Source organism: Vombatus ursinus, unplaced genomic scaffold (genome assembly GCF_900497805.2).
Source record: "Vombatus ursinus unplaced genomic scaffold, bare-nosed wombat genome assembly UNPS02009205.1, whole genome shotgun sequence".
NCBI classification, from domain to species: Eukaryota; Metazoa; Chordata; class Mammalia; order Diprotodontia; family Vombatidae; genus Vombatus; species Vombatus ursinus.
The window spans coordinates 53,257,268-53,272,333 of record NW_020948983.1 but is presented as its reverse complement, the minus strand read 5'-3'; the positions used below and the strand labels follow the sequence as shown (position 1 = coordinate 53,272,333).

General features: G+C 35.2%; 1 protein-coding gene across 1 annotated transcript in view; it reads left to right on the top strand.

Annotated features, from left to right (window-relative positions):
- Positions 1-15,066, top strand: part of HERC1 (HECT and RLD domain containing E3 ubiquitin protein ligase family member 1) — a 193,823-nt gene that overhangs the window by 141,967 nt on the left and 36,790 nt on the right. The window contains exons 48-59 of the mRNA XM_027851988.1: positions 237-507; positions 686-899; positions 1,748-1,953; positions 2,845-2,972; positions 4,518-4,645; positions 7,912-8,112; positions 9,619-9,749; positions 10,138-10,337; positions 10,888-11,002; positions 12,225-12,371; positions 12,688-12,789; positions 14,313-14,486. Of these exons, the coding sequence (XP_027707789.1) occupies positions 237-507; positions 686-899; positions 1,748-1,953; positions 2,845-2,972; positions 4,518-4,645; positions 7,912-8,112; positions 9,619-9,749; positions 10,138-10,337; positions 10,888-11,002; positions 12,225-12,371; positions 12,688-12,789; positions 14,313-14,486 (2,017 nt within the window). The remainder of the gene's footprint in view (positions 1-236; positions 508-685; positions 900-1,747; positions 1,954-2,844; positions 2,973-4,517; positions 4,646-7,911; positions 8,113-9,618; positions 9,750-10,137; positions 10,338-10,887; positions 11,003-12,224; positions 12,372-12,687; positions 12,790-14,312; positions 14,487-15,066) is intronic.

Sequence of the window (15,066 nt, the reverse complement as noted above, 5' to 3'; positions counted from 1 at the left end):
AGCAAAAATACTTATAAGGCACAAAATACAGTAATTAAACTGAAGATCAATTGAAGTAAAAAGACTCAAAATAAAACAACGTAATGACAAAAAATTAACGTCTTGTGCTAATGACAACATGCTAATGCAGCTTATCTTTTATTTTTATTGCTACCTGTAATGCATGTAATGCGGGTTTTCAAATCATTTCTTATAAATCTAACAACTTCTTTTTCCTGTTTTTCATTTTTTAACAGTGGTTCCAGTTGTAGTCTTGCTGCTGGCCTTGAATCCTTGGGTTTAACAGATATCCGAACTCTGGTTCGATTAATGTGCTTAGCTGCAGCAGGGAGAGCTGGCCTCTCTACGAGTCCTTCCTCTATTGCTTCTTCCTCAGAACGTTCTCGAGGAGTTCATAGCAAGAACAACAAGCCAATATCATGTCTAGCCTATTTAAGCACAGCTGTGGGCTGTCTGGCATCCAATACTCCTAGTGCTGCAAAGCTGCTGGTACAGTTGTGTACGCAGGTAGATGGATTTCATCCACATTCATCTATTTGCTTCTCACCTCTTCCCACACACAGTCCCCCCTCCCTACTCTCTCTGTCTTAGCCCAGCATTGCTCTTGAAAATCATTGAATAGGAAATTATCTTTTATCCTAATTTTTAAAAAATTTGAAAAATGTTGTCTTGATTGTCTCCTTAGAACTTGATTTCTGCTGCAACAGGTGTTAATTTAACTACAGTTGATGATCCAATTCAGCTCAAATTTCTGCCCAGCTTTCTCCGAGGAATTGCTGAAGAAAACAAGCTTGTGACTTCTCCCAACTTTGTAGTAACTCAGGCCCTTGTGGCATTGTTGGCAGACAAAGGAGCCAAACTGAGGCCTAACTATGATAAAGCAGAAATTGAAAAGAAAGGTAGGCTTTATATATAGTTCAATCATCTTAATTCATGATAAAATCTGTTTTTTTACATGTTTTGTCACCTGTTTCATTATAAAATCTGAATTTTTGCATATTTTGTATTATATAACTTAGGAAATTTTTTGGGGAGGTAGAAGGGTACATAAAATAAATGCCCGAGTATATGTATGCTTGTGCAAGGAAAATTAGAAGATAAAGCCATATTTTTAGTCTTAATTTATTGCTGAAGGTAGTTTGAGAGCTACAATTTTTTTTTCTGCATAATTGTGTTTAGAAAAGGAAAGTGTTATTTTTTCTTTATGTTTAATTGGCCTAATGTAAAACTTGGAAATAGCTCAGAATTCTTTATATCCTACTTTTTATCTTCTTGGTCCTCCTAATCCATTTTCAGGTCTGAGTGTTAGTAATACTTTTTGAACAAGAAAAATTTGCTCTTCCAACCTGACTTCCCAGTTCTTCAGTGGGTCGATGGGATAATTTTGGAGCTTCAAAAGCTAAGGCCAGCATAATCTTAGTAGATACTACTTCCAACCTTCTGTAGGATTTCTGATGACCTCTATCTGTACTTTGCTCAGGGTAAAGACTTAAGTATATTTTATATGAAGTGTGAAAATATAATGACTCCATTTTCCTTTTGTATTTGCTTTGAAATTAACATTGCACTTTTGATACATATTTATAAAATTTCTCTTATAAAAATTTTTTCTGGGAAGATGTGGGTTATGCCACTTTTGCTTGTTCAGTACTGCAAACTCTCATCTGGGCATCATTTCACTGTTTTGTTTAAGCAGGTTTAATTGCCCAATTGTATGCCCATCCTTCCTATGATCCTTCTGCTGTAGGCCCTCTGGAGCTGGCTAATGCACTGGCAGCTTGCTGCCTCTCTTCAAGGTTGTCCTCACAGCATAGACAGTGGGCTGCTCAGCAACTTGTGCGGACACTTGCTGCACATGATCGAGACAACCAAACTAGTCCTCAGACATTGGCTGACATTGGAGGAGATCTGAGGAAATGCTTCTTTATAAAGTTGGAGGCTCATCAGAATAGGGTATGTATTGTCATGGCCCATAAACTTAGAGCTGTAAAAGACCGTAGAGATGCTCTAGTCCAACTTTCTCATTCTACAGATGAGGAAACTGAAGCCGAGTGTGGTTAAGTGACTTGACCATGGTCCCATGGGAGGTCCTCTAACTGTAGATTTCATGTTATTTCTGCTGTAGCATGCTGACTTTTGTGATTTATCAGTAATGGATTTTGAGTGTCCCAAATGATTCTAAAAATGTTTCTAAAATATAAAGCTAATTTCTCTAACATAAAACTCAATATTTAAGTACTGTACAGTCTTTCCATTTTAAAAGTCTGAATTACTTAGATTTCTCCGATAATTGCAAGCTCTCAGCTTTAAATAGGTCTGTGTAGACGTGGTGTTGCTCAAATAGAAAAATGAGATTTGAGTAGGAGAAAGTTCCTAGGGAAAATATTCACAAAATAATAACCTTATTCTTTCCTCCTAACTTTTGGCCTCCTCAATAGTTATAAAAAGTATTGTAGAAAGTGGAGTCTGACTGTACCCTCCCCCCTTTAAAATTAAGAACAAAAGGGGTAAAAAAAACCCTTCTCATTATCCATTTGTTTGAAAGAATTTTAAAATCTGTTTTTTTTTTAACATTTTAACATGTTTAGTGAAGCTTATTAATTTTCAAGTCAAACTTTAAACATCTCTCACAACACCAGAATATTCATTACTTTTTGGAAATTACAGTATGCTAATTCATACTCCAAATAATCACAAGTGTGATTTATAACATGTTTTGGAAGGAATAAGATTATACAAATTGCATTGCAGAAGTGGTAAGTTTTCTTTCCTTTTACATTGCCATGGGAATTTTCCCCTCTTCTTTCAGATGACTTTGGACTCATCTTTTTTCAAATTCTTTAGGTAATGACATGTGTTTGGTGTAATAAAAAAGGACTTCTAGCAACCAGTGGCAATGATGGTACCATAAGGGTTTGGAATGTTACCAAGAAACAATATTCACTACAACAAACCTGTGTATTCAACAGATTGTGAGTTTTAACACAAACATTCAACTTTAGAATAATTATATACATACAATTATCCCAAATGTATATTACTTTGCCTTTTTTAATTAAATAAAAGAGGAAAGATGCACTAAAGATGTTGATTTTTCCCATGTCTTCAGCAAAATTATACTTTATCTCCAATAAGAAATGCCTTTAATTTCTATTAAAGTAGCACAGAATATATACATTTTTTAAAAAGTGATGAATTTGAATTTATTTGTGGTTAAGCTGAGACTTATCATACTGGCAAAATGTTCAAGTGTTTAATGCATCATACTTGAAGTGTATTGTTGGTTCGTAGTTCTTTATAAATGATTTAAGAATTGTATCTATTTTAATCATTTTTACTTTAGTTTCTATACATACACATATGCATATATACACATATATACATACATATGGGGTGGGGGAACCAGACCTGTGATTTCATTGGTATAGTGAACTCCCAGTGAAGAAACTTCCTCTGTCAGTTCAGACACTGGCAGCACTAGGGAGTTATGCATGAATTTGATACCTCTGGCCTAGGGCATGAAAAGATGAGGAATTTGTTCTGGGTCACATGGTCATTAAATGTCAGAGGTGAAATTTGGGCCTAGGTCTTTCCAACTGCAAGGACAGATCTTTATCCACTGTACTACACGGTTTCTCATATGTTTAGTGATTCATAAAGCAGAATTGAATATCCTGTATATATTCTAACAGTCGACAGAGATAGATGGTTATGGGATTATGACTTCCCTAGGGGATTTAGTAAGTGGGAAATAATGAGCTCTGGATCTCATATACATAATCTTTGAGAAATCAGTATACTTTTGGTTAGTGAATTGTTTTCTTTATATAAATTGAATATTGAATATCATGGCAAGAAAGGGGAAGGTAGTCTAGACTTGGGATTTCATCAGTGTAAGTTCTCTTTATGTGGTAATTTCCTTCACAGATGAAGATCCGAAATTTAATTTAGCATCCTTAAGGGTTACATGACACAGAGAGGTTAAGGGTTTTACCCATAGTCACCCAGCTGTATGTTATCAGAGGCAGGATTTGAACCCTGACTCCAGGCTAGAATGCTGTCCACCAAGCCTTGGGTTCTTAATCTTGTGTCATGGACTATTTTGGTATAAGTGAAATCCGGTAAAAATCTCTTCTCAGAATGTTTTTAAGTGCATAAAATTAAACATATAAGATTGCAAAGGAAACAAATTATATTGAAAGACAGTTATCAAAATTTTTAAAAAAAAGGTTCTTACATCCCATATTGAGAACCCTTACAACTGAGCAATGCTTTCTCTCTCTGAATGTAGTATCACTATTTTTTTTAGGTTTATAAATTTCTTAAGTGTTAGATACAAGAGATTGTAGAACTCGGATAAACTTGCTGTCCTTGTAACTTATGCCTTCATGATTAACTGGACATAAATATATGAAGCCCATCATTTTGTTTGAGGGGTTTAATATGACTTTTAATAAGAATGGGGTTAAAGAATAGCTAACTCCAGAGATTTATACATATTACCTCTTATATTTTAGGGAAAGCGAATCAGAGGAAAGCCTGGGATCACCTAGTGATCCAAGCTTCTCACCTGTCTCTTGGAGTATCAGTGGCAAATATCTAGCTGGTGCTTTAGAAAAGATGGTGAATATTTGGCAAGTTAATGGTAAGATATGTATATAATTTTTGTTTGACACAGATGCTTTTTTCTATACAAACATAATTCTTTAAATCCCTAATAGACTATGAATATAGAACAAGTATACAACTGTCATGTTAAAGCCAATTGTGTATAGTGCCAGGGGTGGAGAACCTGTGACCTCAAGTCACATGTGGCCCTGTAGGTCCTCAAGTTGTGGCCCTTTGACTGAGTCCAAACTTCACAGAACAAATCCCCTTAATAAAAGGTTTTGTTCTTGAAAACTTGGACTCAGTCAGAAGGCTGCACCCAAGGACCTAGAAGGCCACATGTGGCTTCAAGGCTGCTGGTTCCCCACTCCTGGTGTATACCATTCATTTTTCTTTGTTTTTTAGTCCAAACATCAATACCTTTGAAAACATATAAACAAAAAAAACTTAACACCTTAAGGTTAAAGCTCTTGCATAGCCTGGATACATTCAAGTACTTACAAATAAAATAAACTATTTCACAGAATTTCCAGTCTAATCGTTATAACTAATCCAGTAGTTCCCATCAAGCTAAGAGTTCTGTTTGTTTCCTAGTTGGAGGTTAGGGTTAGGAGAGATTGTAAAGAGAATTTGTTTGCAGTTGCCACACATATAATAGGCGTTTTATAAACATGTGTTAAATTGAACACTACCTTAGTATAGATGATAAGGTCAGTTCTGCATGTTTATGGTAGGTGACTCTTTGTCTGTAAGGCCTTCCTTGATTCCTCCCAGTTGGTAATGTGGTCTCCCTTCTCAAATTACTCTACATCGTGCTTGTCTGCGTATGGGTTTTATCCCATGTTTCCCCTCCTCCCCAGTAGAATGTCAAGGCAGGGATTATTTTATTTTTGTCTCTGTATTACCAGAACATAACATCATATGTGGGATGTCATTGGCACTTAATGATCTATTGGTTTGCATTGAAGTTTGTCTTATTTTTAGTATAGAAAACTCAATATTTTGTGTTATTTTTTTATGTCCACCATAGTATAGGACATAGGACATAATATTTATTATGTCCACTCAATGACCTTTGATGGGTCATTGTTGGCATCATTGTAAACTTCAGATCCAGAAGGTTATGCCAACAGGATGCGTAGTTCTAGTGGTTCCTACTGATCTCAGAAGTCTTTAAGCAGAGCCTCAAAAATAAACTGTTGTCTCAAAACCAGCCTATCTGAGTTTGCAAAAGTTCATTCCCCTTCAGAAGGCTGGTCACTGGGTGATAAATTATTTTGTCACAACAACTCATGAAGTTATTTATAAAGGCATAGGAGGTGTTCTGATCTCTATTCGTGGAGGAAGTACCCATACCAACTAAATCACAGATTTATTAAATATCAAAGTATATTCACTCTAACAATTAGGAAAGAAAGTGCCCCATATAGATATACATGCAGATGTATGTGCATTTGTATACTTATTTACAGATATACTACATTGTCTCTTTTCTTTCTGAAAGTATCATTTTTATCATATTAGTATTCTATATGGAATCATAGAATTTCGAAGTTGGAAGGGAACCCAGTGACCATCTAGTCCAACTCATAACTGAATAAGAATCATGTCTACAACATTTAAGGAAGTCCAGTGAGTCTACTATCTCCCTTCTGCTTTTGAATTGCCATAATCATTAGGAAAATTTCCTTTATACATGAAGCCTAAATTGATCTCTTAGTAACTTCCAACCATTGCTTCCAGTTTGCTCCGTAGGGCTGAAAAGAACCAAGACAATCCTTTTCCCACTTGATAGCCTGCCCTTCGTGTACTCATTGAGGACAGCTTTCAGGCTGTGTCATCTTAAGTCTTCACTCTCTAAGTTGAATATACCTACTTCTTCAAGCAGTCTTCCTATATGTACTCTTTTCTGGATTCTCTCCAACTAATTAATGTGCTACTTAAAATGTAATACTCGGAACTGAACACTTATGTGGTCTGACCTAGTACATAATACAAGACTGTCACTTTCCTGGATGGAATACCTCTTTAATGCAGCTTAAGATCACATTAGTTTTCTTTCTGTGCCGTGTTATACTGTTAATCCATATTGAGCTTGTAGTCCCCAAAAATCCCACTTCATTTTCAAACTGTGTTGTCTAGCTGTGTCTTCTCACTCCCCTATCTTGTACTTGAGATGTCTCTTTGAACCCAAACAGAAGACTTTACCTTTTTTCCTACTACATTTTAGCTTTTTCAGTTTAGCCCAATATATAACACACTGTATTTTATTAAAAATAATCTGTTATTTTAAAAGTATTATGTAGAATATATTGGGGCAGCTAGATGGCACAGTGGATAGAGTGCTGGCTTTGTAGTCAGGAGGACCTGAATTTAAATCCAGCTTTGAACACTTACTGGTTGTGTGACCCCAGGCAAGTCACTTAACCCTGTTTGCCTCAGTTTCTCATCTGTAAAATGAACTGGAGAAGGAAATGGCAAACTAGTCTAGTATCTTTGCCCCCCCCCAAAAAAAACCCCAAATAGGGTCACAAAGAGATAGATGTGACTGAACAACAGAACATATCATTTAATAAAATATATTGAATATAATTTAAGCTTTTCTTGATTACATTGTGAATATCTATTGTACGATTTCATAATATGGTAGTATGCTTAAATAACTCAGGAAGATTTATCATCCCAATTAAAAGTCCAAAACTGTATAGCGTTTGTCTTCCTTTATTCTCTGCCTCTTCCTTTAGATCATCCACTGATGATCTGTCAGGATACCTGCCTCTGAAGCAGTTTCTCTGGCTTAGCTTTTCCTACGTACCAACTTGGTGCTTTGAATCTGCTGTGCCCTGGAAAGCCCATATGGTTCATATAGTAATATAATAATAGTACCCCTTGCTACCTCTATTACGAAATATTATTTTGCTATCATTTCCAATCAGCAAAACAGAATTTCCAGTTTTAATGATGAAGATGAACTCCTATACATATAATAGTAGGTCGTAGTGATGATAATAATAATTATAATAATAACTGGCATTTATGTAGTACTTTAAGGTTTGCAGAGCATTCTCTTATAAGTGATCTCCTTTGGTCCTCACAATAACAATATGATGTGGGGTAAGTCCAGAATTCTATTTACTGTGCCATCTAGTTCCCTGTAAAATGTTATGTAATATAAAAGGAATCATGGTAAAATTAATTCTGTAAGATCTGATTGCTTTCACACTTTAATGGGCTGTGAAATGATTTGACATTTTAAAACTACATAAGAACTAAGTAGTACTAGTTAATATTTCTTTCTCTTAGGAGGAAAAGCATTAGTAGATACTCAGCCACATTGGGTATCTGCTCTGGCTTGGCCAGAAGAGTGTCCAACTGCAACATGGTCATCAGATTCTCCAGAATTATTGTTAGTGGGACGTATGGATGGATCTCTTGGGCTAATTGAAGTTGTAGATGTGTCAACCATGCATCGAAAGGAGTTGGAACATTGTTATCGAAAGGATGGTAAGAGATGATTTCTGACTATGGGACTTTGATAGTTTAATCATAAATTTAACATTATTATGTCTGCCTTCAAAATGGATTTTTCCCTAGGTCAAGTTGGTGCTTCATTTGAATTGGTTACTACTTGAAAAGTGATTTTTACCTGAAAAAGAAGGGAGAATAGTGGTCTAATATGAATGTTACTGATATTTTGTGTGAATGACCTAGGAGTTGAAACAGGCTCCAAGACTCACCTGTCTGAAGGTTGAGCTTTCCAGAAAAGTAGCCAGAGGTATAAAGGCAAGGGCATTTCCTGCTTTCCCTTTAGAATTCAGTATTTGCAAACAAATAATAGATCACCTTTGTATTGTGCTTTATGCTTTACTAAACATTTTTTCCCCAACAGCCTTTTGAAGTGGGTAGTAGCAGTATTTTTAATTCCTATTTTGAAGATTAGGAAGCTGAGTAGCTTAGGGAGACTAGGAATTGTCCATAGTCACATAGTATAGTCAGAGTCTCAGATCCAAGCATCCTGATTTCCAGTGCTTAAAAAGGACAGTGGAGAGCTAGTCTTTTTCACTACTTTATTTATGGAAATCCCATTACCACCAATTGGCCACTTAGAAAAGGGTATTAGAGGTTTATTTAAAACTATCTGCTCTCAGAGAACTTTTATTTTAAGATCCACTAATAAGCATTTGATGACCAAACACATTCCAATAGGGTATTTTGGACAAATAGAGAACAGAATACATGTAATGTGATATAAAAATATCTGCATGTTTTGTTTTATGACTTAGGTCACTTATTGCCAGCCTTTTCAAATATGAGGATCTCTTTTTAATGAAAGAAATGTTTGGGTTCCCATACATGATAGTAATATATTCATTTGGTTGAATGAGAAAATATATAATGAATCAAAGCTATCTATTCAGTAGCAGTTTTGAAAAGTTAGTATTTAATCAATAACAACAGTGGCTTCACACATGCCAGTGCATATGTATTTGAGATACTTAGTTTATAGAAGGAGGTTTGCTTCTTATATTAAATCAAACAGTATTTTTTGCAGTTAAATAAAAATTAGAATGACAGTATTTGGGGCACATGTGTATTTGTGGACCCCTTGCACTAACTTCTTGGTCCCCATGCTAAACACTTACATTGACTTAGGATATTTGGTTCTCCCCTTTAGGATATAACAGCGATGAAAAAGCAGGGTAGAGTGGGGGTAAAATCAGAGAAGGTACTTGTTAGGATTGTTACTGTTTTCTAATAAATATCCAGAATAGAAGGAAAGCCTGGAATGAGGTTATTCTTATCACTTGTGAATAGTACTTAAAAGGTACCAGAATTGGATGTGGGGGTAGCACAGTTATTATCTTTGATCAACATTTAGTGTAAATGCATTCAAAAGAATTTGGAGAGATTACCTTTATTATTCACTTCATTGATTTAAATCATTGTATGTATTATCACTTTCTATTAAATTGTGACCAACTAATCTAGTTTATTTGCTCTATTCTCTAGTATCTGTTACCTGCATTGCCTGGTTCAGTGAAGATAGACCTTTTGCAGTGGGATATTTTGATGGTAAATTGTTGTTAGGAATGAAGGAACCACTTGAAAAAGGAGGCATTATTCTGGTTGATGCACACAAGGTTAGCCATTTTTGCAGATTTTTCAGCTGTTCTCATTTTCACTGATTAAAATGATGGTATCTTAAAATTTTTGTGTTTGGATAGACAGATATTTTAAAACAGTATACAGCTCTTCAAGACCTTCAGCGCTTAATTGAAATTTAATGATTTGGTAAAATCTATGCACACAAGTGACAACACTTGTGCAAGGTTTTGATTTCAAAGTAATTAAGTAGCAAAAATATAGGTTGTATTCATTGAAAGACAAGGTCTACTGATTATGAGCTCTTTTTGTTTTGAATGCAGAAACTTGTGAAATATAAATCACTTATATGCTTCCTTATTGTTTAAAAGGCCTTATGAAAAGAGATGTTTTCTTAAATTTCCTTTTTTCCTTTCCATTTTTAAGGACACTCTTGTTGCTATGAAGTGGGATCCAACTGGTCATATTCTTATGACATGTGCCAAAGAAGAAAATGTGAAGCTTTGGGGGCCCGTAGCAGGTTGTTGGAGATGTTTATACTCACTTCCACATTCGTCTATTGTGAATGGCATTGCCTGGTGCAGCCTTCCAGGGAAAGGACCCAAGTTGCAATTATTGATTGCTACGTATGTTACCATTCTCTTATCTTGTAGCCAGTATTCAATTTTGAATTTTTTGAATTCACTCAATGAAATGTCTGCCTGTAGTGTGGAAACAATGAGGTGCATAGGTACATTGTAGAGAAGTGAAGAAATACCGACTAAAATTATGGGACACATTATTTACATAGCATGATATAATAGTAGATCTAGAATCATCCTTGGAACTAGATCTGGATTCAAGTAATATCTCTAATGCGTTTGCCTGGGGGACCCTGAATGATCTCCTAAAATTCTCAGTATTCCAGGTAACTCTCCAGTATATGTTGTAAAATAGCTACCATTCTGCATTGATAGAGGAAGTTTCCTTACTAGGAGTTCCTTATAGCAATGAAATCACAGGACCAGAGTCCCCCCAACATACACATATGTTATTTAGGAATGATATATAATGTATACTATGTGAAAATATTGAATAATATTTTTGTTGGTATTATCATAAATAATATGCTTTTTGAAATATACACTTATACATTGATATATATTCTGTTTTTGTGTGATCTGTCTTTTCTTTTAGTGGTTGTCAGAATGGTTTAGTGTGTGTGTGGCGTGTTTCCCAAGATGCATTGAATATATTACAGTCTAGCTTAACTAGTTCTGAAGAATGGTGGGAACAAGAATCAAACAGCAAGGTAAATATTCAGTGTGTTGTAAGACTTGTTGAAAAGGGTTTAGGCTGTTTGACCCTGTCAGGCATATGCCAAAAATAAAAGATAATTTAGAGGATTTTAAATGATCATTAGAACTTTTGACCTGAGTGAACTATAATTGAATTTATTTGCTTTAAAGTTGATTTATTTCATTATAAAGTCATTCTACATTGTGTGTGTGTGTGTGTGTGTGTGTGTGTGTGTGTGTGTGTTTTAGTGGGAGTAACATACCATGCTGTACCCAGTGATTTTTATGTAAATATTTGTTGGTGATGATTGGTTCTGCTTATACGGGCAAAGTTGGCCTTTTGTTGGATGGAATTAGAAAATTTTATGGTATTATTTGAATGGTGCCAAGAAAGTGGCACCTTCCTCCTCCACCTGATGTCTGAAGTTCTTCTGTTAGAGACTTAGTTCTTTATATTGACCTCATCCTTGGCTCCAAGATACAGTTCCTTCTGGAATGCATAATAAATTGAATCTCTAATATTTGCATGTGAATGAATTCAGCACAGACTTTCCTCCCTGAACACAGAGAAGGAACAGCCTGATGGGGAAGAGCAACCACTCAAATGGAGTGAAAGCTACCAAAAAAGTAGGAATCAACTAAAGACAAATCTGGTTTCCTTCACAGTTTTGCTAGTATCTAGTCTTGCTAATTAACATCGAATTGTATTGAAATTGAATCATAGGATCATAAAATATTGGCTCTGAAAAAACCATGAGCCTTCATTTAGTCCAATATACTAATTTCTTCAAGGAAGTTGAAGGAAGCCAGAGAGAGATTCAGTGTCAAATAGTGGCAGAGTCAGGCCACTGCCAGCATCTCCTGATTTAGTCTAGTACTCTCTGAATGTAGGTCTGTGTTTTTAAAAGACTGAAATAGAACAATTCTGAAAACTTCTTTAACTTCTTTCATTTGTGTTTTAATTTAATTAATAATTATACACATAAAATAATTAAAATTTAATTAATTAATTGAAAAAACACAATTTGTGTTTTAAAAGACCTAAGTCTGATTTCAGTTACAGGGAAGTTATACTTTAATAGTTTATGCAATTATACTAAAAAAGAAGTGCTGTTTGTCTTCTTGTTTTCAGTTGCTTATTAGTACACAAATAGGAAAATAATTATAATCACTGAGCTTAGGATTTGTGAATACTATTTTTATTTCAAGATCTGTAATTGTGAAAATGAATTACAGGATAACTACAGAAAATCTGCAGGTGCCAAGTGTGTTTATCAGTTGAAAGGGCACATCACTCCTGTTCGTACAGTTGCCTTCAGTTCTGATGGTTTAGCGTTGGTATCTGGTGGACTTGGTGGACTTATGAACATTTGGTCTTTAAGGGTAAGGGCATACATTTTATTAAAAAATGTAATTTTTATATTTGCTTAAATAATTATCTTTAAATGAGCCCAGGCAATACCAATATATCTTATTTTGAAGATAAAATTTATTTTTAGAGTCTTCTGTCCTTGATTGTTTCGGTAGGTCAGAAATACTTTGAAGACTAACTTGGGTGATATGAGTTAGTGAAATACACACAGTGGACAAAGATGCATATATGTTTGAAGGGTTGGTTATTTAGGATGTAGTTATGGAACTAGATACTGGCATGTTGAATTATCATTAAGAATTAAAATATAAATTTACTTCATTTCAGGATGGTTCAATATTGCAAACTGTTGTGATAGGATCTGGAGCGATTCAGACTGCAGTGTGGATTCCTGATGTTGGAGTAGCTGCTTGCTCTAACAGATCAAAGGTAACTTTATCGTTACAGAGAATCAAAGAGTACAGAGATGAAGGGAACTCATGGGTCGTCTTCAGTTTATATCTCAAGCAAACCTAGAAAGATCACATGATTTGTTTAAAATCATACCTTGATAGCAGTAGAGACAAGACCAGAAATGAAGTCTTTTGACTCTCATTCATTCCTGGTCTTATCACATTGCCTCCATTTTGTTGTCAAGTTATTTTATTTTAATGTAAATCAGGAAAGATTAGCTTATTGACTCCCTAATGAATATTTTAAGATTGTACCAAACTAGGTCAGATTATTTATCCTGAAAAAAGTACCTATGAAGACTATATTTTAGTTTGCAAGTTTAATGTTAGTAAAGTTATTACCTTCTATTGTAAAATATTCTGTGATAGAGTTACTACATATATTATTGTTTTGAAGCTGCTTAAGTTTTGGGTTTGTTTTTTTTTTTTTTTTTGAGGAAGTATGTTCAAGTGAGAATTACACACAATACAACCACTCCACTACATGTAACAAGTGGTTTTTAAGTGGAGGGCAGAAGTTGGAGCTGTATTTGCTTTTAATTCAGCCTGCTCTAGAAGTAGAAGAAGGAAACATAGCTTCTTCCTGGGTTCTAGTGGACATAAGAGAATTTTGAAAGATGCTGGATTTTGTGAATCTTAATGAATTTAATGAAGCCTAACCAGTAGGCAAGTAGCTCTTTTTAAAAGATCAAATTCATTATAAATTCATTCTAAAAGACATTTGCTCCTTGAAAGGAAAGCTATGGCAAATCTGTACAGCATACTAAAAAGCAGAGACATTACCTTTCCAAAATAGGTCTGTATAGTCAAAGCTATGGTTTTTCTAGTAGTAATATATGTCTGTAAGAGTTGGACTTTATAGTGCTACAGAATCAATGCTTTACATTTGTGGTGTTGGAAAAGACTTTTGAGAGTCTCTTGGACAGCACAGAGATAAATGAGTCAATACTTAAACAAATTAAATTCAGACTACTCATTGGAAGGACATATACAGAAGCTGAAGCTTAAATACTTTGGCCACATAATGAGAAGACAGGACTCATTGGATAAGACCTTGATATTCAGACGGATTGAAGGCAAAAGGAGAAGGGAACAGCAGAGAATGAGATGAGTAGTGTCATGGAAGCAATGACCACGCGCTTGGAAAGAGTTTGGTAGATAGCTAAGGATAGAAGAGCCTAGTGTGCTATGGTTCATGGGGTCATGAAGAGTCAGACACAACTGAACAAATGAACGACAACAAAGAAGAAAAACGTAGTCAATGTACCTAACTAAGGCTTATCATCTCCTTAGTTTTTTCATCCCTAAATATTTAGCATAATGTAAGATTTCATAGCAGGTAAAATTGCAGAACAGAATGTACAATAAATATGTATGTTTGAGACTGCATTTTATTTATATTTCGTTCAGTCATTGAAAGAAGTTTCCAAACTGATAGTAGTGAAGTAGACCTTTATTTTTTCTTCTCCGTATTAACTGTGCATATTATATTTTAACCAGGATGTTTTGGTCGTAAGTTGCACATCAGAATGGGTAGCTGCCAATCATGTTCTGGCAACATGTAGGACTGCCTTGAAGCAGCAAGGTGTTTTGGGATTAAACATGGCTCCCTGCATGAGAGCCTTCTTGGAAAGATTACCCATAATGCTTCAGGAGCAGTATGCATATGAAAAGGTAAGAAGTTAAACCTAAACTCAAACGTAAGACACCAGAAGTGTGTATAACATTCTCAATATAATTTTTTTTCTCTCCTTACATTCTTACAGCAACTACTGTAGTTTAAGCTCTTATTCCTTCTTACTTAGACTGTTTTAATAGCCTTGTTATCCCAGGTGTTTCTGCTTCTAGATGCTCCTCCCTTTAGTCCATCCTTCACATCTCTCTTCTGCCAGTTATTCTTGCTAATAAGCTACTGCTTTGATTATGTTCCATCTTTACTCAAAATTCTGCAGAAATTCCCCATTGCTTGTGCGTCTGTCTGTCTGTCTACCTATCTATCGATCTGTCTGTCTATCTAGTTCTGGTCCTGGCATTCAAGGTCCTTCACAGGGGATTACAACTGATCTTCCCGAGTTTATCTTACACATCTCACCTGCATGTAGGTCAGCACAAGCATTTAGCCATACTGGACTTTTATCTAGCTCATGGTCTCAGAACATTCTCCGTTTTCTTTGTGTATATCATTTCTAGGACATGGGACTCCCAACATATCCTTTATATATTTGTCCCTTTCTTTATGGCCCAATTCCATATG